We start from the raw sequence: 10411 nt of genomic DNA on the forward strand, positions 1-10411 counted from the left end.
CACTCCAAAACAGCTCGCTGACTGGAACATCCATCTGAAGATTTATAGCCAATAACTGAGATCCTGTCAAAGGGCAGAAAGCCACGGAGGAAGCTTTTAACAGAAACACTTCCTGCTCCGGGTTTTTATAGCACAATCTTCATCCTTTTTACAGCTGCCCTCACGTCCTCCTCTAATAATCCTCTGAGATTCCAGATTCATTGACTTTCTGCTATTACTTCTCCTCTCTCATTTTCTTCAATCTTGAGCACATCATAGTATTCCTTACAACCTCTCAGCTCACTCTATTCACTTCCATCTCTATCCTTAACCACTCTAACCTGGCTCACATCCTTTTGCAGCTCGACCTCTACACCTCCATCACTTTCCGTACTTCCTCATTCCACCACCAAGTCTTCCTGCCCTCTTGCATACACCGAACACCTTCTTGGCAGTTTCTCTCACCACATCAGCTGTACTTTCTCAGTTGTCTAGTAACTCGTCACTAACACTCAGTCTTTTCCCTGAACTGTCGCCAAATTCTTCCGTCTTCAGCTTTCATCATTTAAGCCTTGTCTTTGCCTTCACTCTCCTTTTCTTCTTGATGATGATGACCTCATTACCTCTGTTCCTTTAACCCTTTCTCTACCACTTCATCCAGTTACTCCAGAATTCCTCTCTTTCAGCATTCAACATTAGCCATTTGACTTCAAGCATCAACATTTAAAATCCCTGCTCTCACCTTTCTTTCTCTCTCACTGCCTCCTAACATGCCCCCTCTCCTCTTTCCTTTGTCTTTGGCTAACAGCAGCACAGTTTTCATTGACACCCTGTAGGCCAACAGCGCCAAAGGCATTTGTTGCCAGCCCGGGCCTGACAGGCTGATTTTTGACGACTCGTTTGATTTGGCAAAGATTTTTTGCCAGACGCTCTAGTGCACAGGTGTTGAACTCCAGGCCTCGAGGGCCGGTGTCCTGCAGGTTTTAGATGTGTCCTTGATACAACACAGCTGATTTAAAGGTAAATAACCACCTCAACATGTCTTGAAGTTCTCCAGAAGCCTGGTAATGAACTAATCATTTGATTCAGGTGTGTTGACCCAGGGTGAGATCTAAAACCTGCGGGACACCGGCCCTCGAGGCCTGGAGTTTGACACCCCTGCTCTAGTGGGTGCGGCACTATGGCGTTTGGCCAGGTTTCAAACTACATTCTCTTCTCAAAACGATTTCTCTTATTTAATCACAATAGTTGACATTTTGTTTGGACATTTTCTACTGACAGCCACATCATTCTACATATGAACAAAACACATACAATATCCCAAATCCCTGTCGCCGCAAAATCTCATCCATTTTTCTGAAAAACACGCACCACCCAGCACTCTGAGGCGGATGCTCTGATCCCCTCTGGATCATCGACCTCTGGGCCACTCTCACTTCCTCCTGGTAGAAACCACCTTCAACTCAGATTCATTCTTTAAACTTTTGTCGAAAAGAAGTTTAAAACTCAAAAATGACAACCAGAGAAGAGCAGAGTTCATAACAGATCAGTTTATTGAACTTCCACAAACAGCCGACTAAACAAAGAGAGCGCAAAAGCTTGTTTTTAAATGTGTCAAACTTTCTTTTATTACACCATTAAAACTCATTCAAGATTCTGGATCCATCCTTCTACCGTTTAAAAACACGTTTTAAACTGTGCACAAAACAAATGCAAAGTGTTGGTTACAAAGCATAAATGCTCTTGCAAAAGTCTAATATGATTGTCAGTGAGTTCATGTTCATATACGATTCAGTAACCATATAGACTGCAGATACATTCAGATAATAAGCAGGCAGAACACCATTATCATATAGATATACACCATATAGCAGGTCATGTAACAGTGGATAGGGCAGATTAGCACTAAATAAGAAGTAGTTCAGTATGTGTTATATATTTGTTCAAAGTGATCTATTCAATACAACTGATTAATGTGTGTGAGTCCTATCAGCACTGTCACTGGTTACAGGTTACTATTTGTTATGGATGTCTTGGTGGTTAGCTTTTATTAATCATTTATACATCAGTTTGTTATGGTAAACATCTAAACCTCTTTTTCCTCATCGATCTCCATGGAGTGTTGCATTGTGGGTAGATTGCAGGTGGCTCACTGTTGGCTTGTTACGACGCTTCCTGTGACAGAGAAACAAACTGGAGACATTTTCTCATATAAGAGCAACTTCTCAAATTATCATGACCTAAAAAGTTTGAATGTTTTGCGTCAGGGAATTCAAAAAAAGCATCATTAAGCAAAAAAAAAAGATTAAATATTTTGCATCAGCATGATTTGAATGAACATATATTTGTACAAGAATACACACCACACGAACACGATACTAGGCATATTTAACTGTCTCTGGATGCAGCTTGCTAACCTATTATGCTAGCTAGTTGATACCTTTGCACTCCACCTTTTAGTTCAAACATGAAAACTTCTGGTTCCAAACAGTAGACAGGATAACACTAAACTCTTAAAATCAAGTTTTATTCTTTTAGTGCTACAGCGCGGGCAGCACAGTGCCACGGTGGTTAGCACTGTTGCCTCACAGCAAGAAGGTCCTGAGTTCAATTCCACCATCAGGCCGGGGTCTTTCTGTGTGGAGTTTGCATGTTCTCCCCGTGTTTGCGTGGGTTCTCTCCGGGTACTCCGGCTTCCTCCCACCGTCCAAAGACATGCAGCTTGTGGGGATAGGTTAATTGGATAATCCAAATTGCCACTAGGTGTGAATGGTTGTCTGTCCCTATGTGTTAGCCCTGCGACAGACTGGCGACCTGTCCAGGGTGTACCCCGCCTTTCGCCCTATGGCAGCTGGGATAGGCTCCAGCGCCCCCCGCGACCCTGAAAAGGATAAGCGGAAGCGAATGGATGGAGTGCTACAGCGCCCCCTGGTGTGTGGATGCTCTAGTTCGTGTTTTTTTGTTTTTGTTTTTTAACAAGAATCAAGTTACTGATTAATCAAGAAGAAATGAATTCAAAGTGCTATACTCTATATAGTGCCACATGTAAAATATACTAAACATACTTCACTGACTCACCCTCTTCCTCACAGCTCACATGTGATTGGAGAAGGAAGTCGGCGCCCCCTGCTGGTTGGAGCCCTGACTGTACTGCACGTCCTGGAGGAGGCAAGAAAACAAAACAAAAACCAGGACATATTCAGCCTGTAACTAATCATTATTTTCATTAGTTCGGTTTATTTACTTAACTGATGGCTGTAACAATGAAATGTTTGGATTTCGGGCAAGTCATCAGGAGCCAAAATAAAACATGCAGAGCGACCCCTTGTGGCAACAATGCAGTCAAAGGTAGCTAGCTAATCAATCTTTGATTAACTAGCATCACATCATCTAGTCACAGACCTTCAGGTGTGCGTTTACCTGCTGCAGCATTTTGTTTCCTGAGCATTGTCTTCTCACCTGGGGATATCCCTCCTGGCTGCAGTCAGGTGAGTGGCCTGCCTGTTTGTTGGTGTATGTTTCTTGTTCGTTGGCCCCCTGCTTGACGTGGGCATCAGGTGCAGCAGGTTTCTCCTGAGGAGGCGGAGCCAACACGGAGTCAGTGATGATGCCCGTCTCCCTATAGATGAACCAGAGGTTTCCCGCCCACAGGACCAGGTTAATGAAACCAAATGCCTGAGATGGGAGACAGTGAAGGTCAACCCTGGAGTCTCCGTTTAGATGTAGATTCAAAACTTTATCAACACAGAATAGAAGAATAGAATAGAAAAACCTTTTATTGTCATTGTACAAGCACAATGAAATTATGGGACATTATGAAACATCTTAACGAAGAACGTTCCAAAGTTCTCAAATTCAAATTTATTCAGATTTTTGTTCCTAGAGTTGCAGCTTCTCTAATAGCCACTTGAAGCCCACTCCAGAAACTAGTCAATCCCAACAGACTTCCATGTTAAAACACCTTTGCAGTAGAAAATATCGTGTTTACATAGCCAGTTTAACCTTTTATAAATGTTACTGGGGAGGAGTTAAAAAGAAGTATCATTGTTTTAAATTATATTATGGCTTCAAAGTATGAATGATCGGGACTGAGGCCACACTGAGTGACAGGTAGGACCACCAGTTCTTCAGTGTGTGGTCGCATTAAAAGACAAATTGTGTGTCACACTCGGATGTTTTTGGATGCACAGATATTTGAGCCTCAAAGCTCCTTTCTTTAGTACAAACATTAGCTGAAATAAGTAAATGTAACATATTTTCAGAGATTAGTCTAATGATGCCACAGTCAACATTACCAGCTACTCTGATCTAGCAAGGGTTTTGCCATGTCAGCATATTTTCTTGCTATGCACCCTGGACATGGAGTAATTTACAGGTCTGTCTACCTGACACTAAGCCATCTCACTTTTTCTGTCTCTTTATAATAGTGAAGTAAAATCGTACATAAATGTCAGCAATAAGCTTGTCCTTCATTTGTGATTGTCGGTGGCGTCAGGAGAATGTAAGGAGGGTGTGTCAGAAGATCTCTGCTGATCAGTTTACATCGGTTTTGGCAGCGTGTGCAAGGAAAGCTTGATCCTCATTTATTAACCATTTTGATATTTTCAGTTCAATAATTGCAGTTTAGTTAATGAATCACATTTGAAAATTGTGGCTTCTTTGTTTTGGATGTTTCTCAGTAATATTCTGTGCTTTATTGGTCAGTACTGACTCTCCAGTGTTGGGACCAGTAAGTTCTAAGTTCCCCCGTCCTGATGATGATCAGAGCTGTGCCCAGGCCCAGTGAAAGTCTTACCACAGAGGTGTTCAATCCTGACATAACCGGGTCGTGGACTTCACGGCATCTGTTCTCATCCTCTTCACAGGCGTTGATCATAGTGATGACTTCATCCGGGTTGGTCGCAGTCTTCACGTTGGACAGACCTTTGGCCCAGGCTGCCGAACTCACCAGCCACATGAAGGCAAACACTCCGGTGACTCCCAGGTCCTGAAACGGCAAAAAGACGGAGTGAGGCAGGGTTTTCAGAGGTCAGCTGGGAAGTCGGGTGGCTGTACTTACGATCAGTGGGCCCTTGTTGTTCTCCTTGTACTTTTCAAAGAAGAAGACGTAAATGCTGAGAGCCGCCATAGAGTACAGGAAGGCGAAGACGCCGATGGTGACAAAGAATTCGGCCGAGGAGGAGTAGTCGCCAGTCAGGAAAACCCGTTCTTTATACTCAGACTTACAGGTGGGGGCATCAAAATACTCCTGGTGGAGTCTGACAGAGGAGTTTAAAGTTTCCCTGTTAGTGAAGGTGATCTTTCACCAAAGTGATAAACAATAACTAACACGCAGATAATAACTTCAGAGCTTTGATGTTCAGAATGAGCCCAAAACACCTCAAAGCTTTGAAGAACCACTAAAGAGACAAAAAACACCCAGGAGGGCTGACCGATATCATTTAAATGAACCAGGATAGTGCTGCATCCTCTAAATACTATTTGAAAGAATTTTAAATAGGTCAAAGTCAGTTTCAGAGTTCACAGAGTTTTTTGTTCTGACCTGAAGGGATACTCAAACTCCACCTCTATACTCAGGTCGCTCTGCACCCAGCTCTTGCACTCCACCGCAATCTTGAACATCCCGGAATAACTGCCACAGGTGGAGAAGGCGAAGATGGCGAAGAACTGGAAGAAAGAGCAACAACACATCACAAGCTGTGGAAACAGCTCACAGTCAGAGCGGGCTCAGGTGAGCCTGAACTGCAGTAGGCCTCTGCATTTCATTTTTACTTTTGTACTAAAAAGGCTTTATTTTAAACAAGTTAAAATCATATAACAAACATAACAATCATGATAACATGTTCAAAAAGGAGCAGAAAGACACATAATCTTAATCCCACTACAAAACGTTCTGTGTTTTTATTGGAATACTTACTTTCCGATAATAATTAAAAATTAAAAATAATTAAAAAGACTAAAACTAACAGTGACACTAAACGTATAAATAAAATGCATCAAAACTATAATAACTGATGCACGGATTGTAGGCGTGCTCACTGAAGGAACAATCCCATTAAATCTTCTTTATTTTAGCCTGTTGTTTTTTCCATTTTGTCTATTGTGTGTCTTCAGTTCATAACAACAAGTTGCGTCAGAGTGTCACCCAGGGCTTTTGTACTTTTGACAAATTAATTCAGCTCCTACAGTGGAAAAGAAAACCTCTGGCAATGCGACAAATTAAAATCTGAATACTGAAGAATCTCTGACATTATTGTGACAATTGGCCTTTTAGCAGTTGGTGCAAAAATCCAAATTTTAGTTAGTCAAACTTTACTTTGGAATTTTCTTGTAGATTCAACAAAAGAAACTGGAACAAACGTGTTTTTTCGACAAGCTGCAAGCATCAAACTGCCTAAAGATGCAGTTTAAAATAAAGTTTTGTGCTACGCATAGATACAACACTGATTCATCCCTTGTGTTGAGTGCATTTGTATGCTTGAATGATTCATATTTATGTGTTAATTAGTTTAAAACAAAAAAAACCCCATTCCTCTGAAAATGGTCAGGTAAGGGGAAACAATGCAATGTTCAAAGAAAAACGGGAGAGGCCAGGAGAACTACAAGAAATGTGGGTGGCTCAAGACTTTTGCACAGTACAGCACTTCTTTAATATGATGCAGCTTATAAAGGCTGTACTGTAGGTTGGGTTTCTCTTTTTATCCTGTCTTCCTTCTCTCACACCAGCCAGTTGTGGCAGATGGCCCCGCCTCAGAGGTTTCTTCCTGTTAAAAGGGAGTTTTTCCTTCCCACTGTCACCAAAGTGCTTGCCTATAGGGGGTCATATGATTGCTGGGGTTTTCTCTGTATGTATTATTGTACAATATAAAGCGCCTTCAGGCGACTGTTGTTGTGATTTATATAAATAAAATTGAATTGAATCCTCCTCATTTGCAGTTTATAAAGAGTTTAGAAGAAAAAGAGTCCAATTAAAAAACACTGGTAGCAGGAAGATCTACAGAGTCTGCAAAAAGACATCAGCGCACCATTAAGTTACTAAGTTAAATTATTTAAAATACTGTCAAGTTTCCCCCCTTAAATTTATACAAAGTTATCTGAATCTGCAGTGAACCGGTGTCTTTTCCATAGAAGAAGAGTAAGAAAACGTTTAAAGCCACCACCCTCTCCCTACAGCGCCCCCTGCTGTGTGCTGGAATCTACAGTTTCTGTGTAACAAGTAAGCTCGCTCATTAAAACCTGCATCATAAAAGCGGCATTCAGAATTCTACAACAAACTAAGAATATATTGATATAGACCATAAAAGTGTATTTCATGTGTGTGTCCAAAGTCCTGTGTTATGCAGATGTGCATAAACTCTTCATATGATGATACTCGTGCTTTCCCGTATGGTGAATTATTAAATTCTGCCTATGATGTTTCCGAGCTTTAAACATCAACGTGAACTCAGTTACACATCCGTGCTGTGGTTGCAGTTTTTGTGGTGCAGCTGTTGGTCTGATGGACTCACCCATTGTAGGACCTTAACGAAGCCCAGAGGAACCTTCAGCACCCCAAACCGACCTCGGGTCACCAGCTGCAGACAGACAGATAAAAAAAAGCAGCAGGTAAAATATTTTCATTTTAGCAGCATGGTGAAAAACAGAAAGACTAATGACCCACTGTTCACGTGCACGTTTATTCAGGGACGTCAGATCATCAGAGTCAATAACAAAAATGACAAAAACAAAACACATTTTTATAAAAGCTTTCAGTTAGTTCATTCAAACTCTTCTCGTTTTCAAGACCCAGCATCTGTTTACATTCCAGATGTAGGGTCAAAATGATAAACTTGGTCCAGCTGGGCACCTGTAGACTCACCTTAAGATCAAATTAAAAAAATAAAAGGGATGGTAGTGGCCAGGTGATGAGCGGTGCCTGGTTTCCTCCAGACAGTTCAATCTTTATCTCATCAGACCAAAGAGTTTTGTTTCTCATGGTCTGAGAGTCCTTCAGGTGCATTTTGACAAACTCCAGGTGGGCTGTCATGCGCCTTTTATTGAGGAGTGGTTTCCAGCTGGCCACTCGACCATACAGGGCTGATTGGTGGAGTGCTGCAGAAATTGTTGTCCTTCTGGAAGGTTCTCCTCTCTCCTCAGAGCACTGCAGGAGCTCTGTTTGAGGGACCATCCCTCCCCGATAAATGTCCTTCTACCCTGATCACTAAAATTGGCCGGGCATTCATAAGAGACACCATAGGAGGGAGAGTCCTTCTTCTTATGGTTGATGTAGACTTCTATGCTCTTTGGGACCTTCAGTGCTGCAGAAAGAACCCTTAGCACAAATCATAGGGTTTGTGCACATACGCAAAGTATATAGTGTAAATATAGATTAAATATGGTGTAAATGAGGTGCAGGGCCACCAGACCTAAAATTTTGGGTTGAATATAACTGAGTATTAATTCCAGTCTTTATATTATTCAGTGTATATTTGTCATAAAAACAAACACAGCGACAATGAAGCAAAGGTGTAACTCAAAGAGGAGGTGGGGGCCGATGGGTTTGGATGGCGGGGGCCACCAGCTTCTACATATATCACAAACACAGACATCACAGTATGAGTACCTCATATACTCCACATGCTCTTCTCTCCTAACTTCTCTATAAAGCACAAAAACAAATTGTTGCATAGTTGACGTCAACAGTTCATGGTCATTCTGCACAAATGACCGGGAGCGAGGTCAGAAAGTACCGGTAATGTGCTCCCCAGCATCCATCGAAACTGTTCAGAAAAGCGTCTATTTTAACCAGCATAGTGTCACATGACGAAGAAACACCTGCAGCTAAAATTCAGTTCATAAGGAAATTCATTCAGTTCATCTGTACTGCATAAAAATGTTAGGCTTTGGTCCCCGAGAGAAAACCGTGACTTAAACACATAGTGGACTTCTTGTAAGGTGCCCACACACACGACCACCTTAGGAATATGAACATCCAGTGTGACGCAGAGGATGGCCTCCATTAATAGTCACTGTGACTGCGCTGCTTGGACTGGTTGGTTGGACGTAATGAGCAGTCATGTGAGTTCCTGTCGCCTTTCTATCAGCTTAAAGCGTCCTGGTCATTCTCCTCTGACCTCTGCCACCAACAAGGCTTTTTACCACAGTGAACCGCCTCTCACTGGATGTTTTCTCCCTTTTTTAAGATTGTTGTCTGTAAACCTTAGAAATATCCGTGTGTCAAAGTCCCAGCAGATCAGCAATTTCTGAAATACCAACGTGGCTCACACCAACAACCATGCAACGCTCAAAGTCACTGAAATCACCTCTCTTAGACTGGATTTCTTTAAACATCAGCTTAGTTTTATTGTCTGAAAAGGTTTAGTTTTAATTTTGTTTTTATTTGTTTCAATGTCAGTTTTTTTTTTTAAGATACGTGATTTGGTTGTGCTGCAGGAAGTCATTGAGTGTGTGCAGGAATGGGAGGGGGCTCTTGTTGTTGTTGTTAGGGAGCTGGGGAGTGAGTTGTACCGGAGGACAATCCTCGGGATTAACGGCCCGTTTTTCTGTACCTCCTCAATAAACCGTGGTGAGAACAAACCGTCTGGTGCTCGAGAGCTTGCGAACGTTACAATATATATATATATATATATATATATATATATATATAAATAAATAAGCACAGCATGAAAAGATGGGAGCTTAATTGCGCATCACCGCGGTCAATGATCCGGCTTATATTTGTTTACCTTGAAAGCTTCAGCAAAATCCTGAATGCATCATTAAATCACACCTTAAGCTTCTTTACTTGATAATTTATCATGATCAATTTGGATAAAAGCTTTTGATTGTTAGAAGAAAGAAATATAATCGTGTTTTGTCTGTTCGTTTACACGAAGTCTCGAATCAGTGCCTTTGAAAGAAAATCAGGTTAAAAAACAAACAAACAGAAAAAGGTCGTTATATCTTTAATCGTTTTATTTTCTTCCTGTCATGCCCAAGTGGGCACATTTCCGTCTTGAACGCAGCTCCTTTCTTCCGTCGTGTAGTTTTTTTTTTTTTTTTTTTTTTTTTTTACCAGTAATCCAGTTTTTTGTTTCCATAAATGAGCACACTGACCGTATTCACTGCTTTCTCCAGATCCCTGGTGTCGGGTAACGGGGTTTTCCATTGGTTTGGCTTCGGAGCGACTCCTTGGGTGTTGGTTTTCGGTGCAACCATGCTGTATCATTAGTCGGTGTAGTTCTCCAGTATGCAGGATGTAATGTGGGTGTGGCCGTCTTCGGGAATTGATGCTGGATACAGTGCCCCCCCCCCCAACCCCCTAAACAGTTCTGTGTTTTTGCAAGCGTTGATCAGAGTTTTCCTTTTATTCTGATTTTTTCTGTGATGCAGTGATACTGCTCAGCAGGGGCGTTTCTAGGATCACACTTTAAAATCATAATGTGCCGTGCAG

General features: G+C 41.7%; 1 protein-coding gene across 3 annotated transcripts; it reads right to left on the reverse strand.

Annotated features, from left to right (window-relative positions):
* Positions 1–1538: 1538 nt before the first annotated feature.
* Positions 1539–10213, reverse strand: LOC308407359 (synaptophysin-like). Of its 3 annotated transcripts, none has more exons than XM_080898930.1 (8): positions 10075–10213; positions 7488–7553; positions 5522–5646; positions 5039–5237; positions 4775–4966; positions 3439–3654; positions 3058–3138; positions 1539–2154 (listed from the first exon to the last, which is right to left on the reverse strand). In XM_080898930.1, the coding sequence occupies exons 1-7, from the start codon at positions 10174–10176 to the stop codon at positions 3073–3075; spliced, it is 966 nt and encodes a 321-aa protein (XP_080755056.1). In that variant the 5' UTR covers positions 10177–10213; the 3' UTR covers positions 1539–2154; positions 3058–3072. The 3 variants fall into 3 exon arrangements, with proteins under 3 accessions (XP_080755056.1, XP_080755055.1, XP_080755057.1); XM_080898929.1 differs by having other exon boundaries at positions 1539–2172; XM_080898931.1 differs by having other exon boundaries at positions 3045–3138.
* Between the last annotated feature and the right edge of the window lie 198 nt (positions 10214–10411).

The sequence above is a fragment of the Rhamphochromis sp. 'chilingali' genome (assembly GCF_963969265.1).
Source record: "Rhamphochromis sp. 'chilingali' genome assembly, chromosome: 12".
Lineage (NCBI taxonomy): Eukaryota > Metazoa > Chordata > Actinopteri > Cichliformes > Cichlidae > Rhamphochromis > Rhamphochromis sp. 'chilingali'.

What these genes read in the sequence shown, in the direction of transcription:
- LOC308407359 (XM_080898930.1), bottom strand. Translation starts at nt 10,176, where the DNA reads ATGGTTGCACCGAAAACCAACACCCAAGGAGTCGCTCCGAAGCCAAAC. An exon ending in GAGTTTGAGTATCCCTTCAG is followed by an intron (nt 5,238 to 5,521) that starts GTCAGAACAAAA and finishes CTCCTCTGTCAG; the next exon opens with ACTCCACCAGGAGTATTTTG. An exon ending in GCCAGGAGGGATATCCCCAG is followed by an intron (nt 3,139 to 3,438) that starts GTGAGAAGACAA and finishes TGCCTCCTCCAG; the next exon opens with GACGTGCAGTACAGTCAGGG.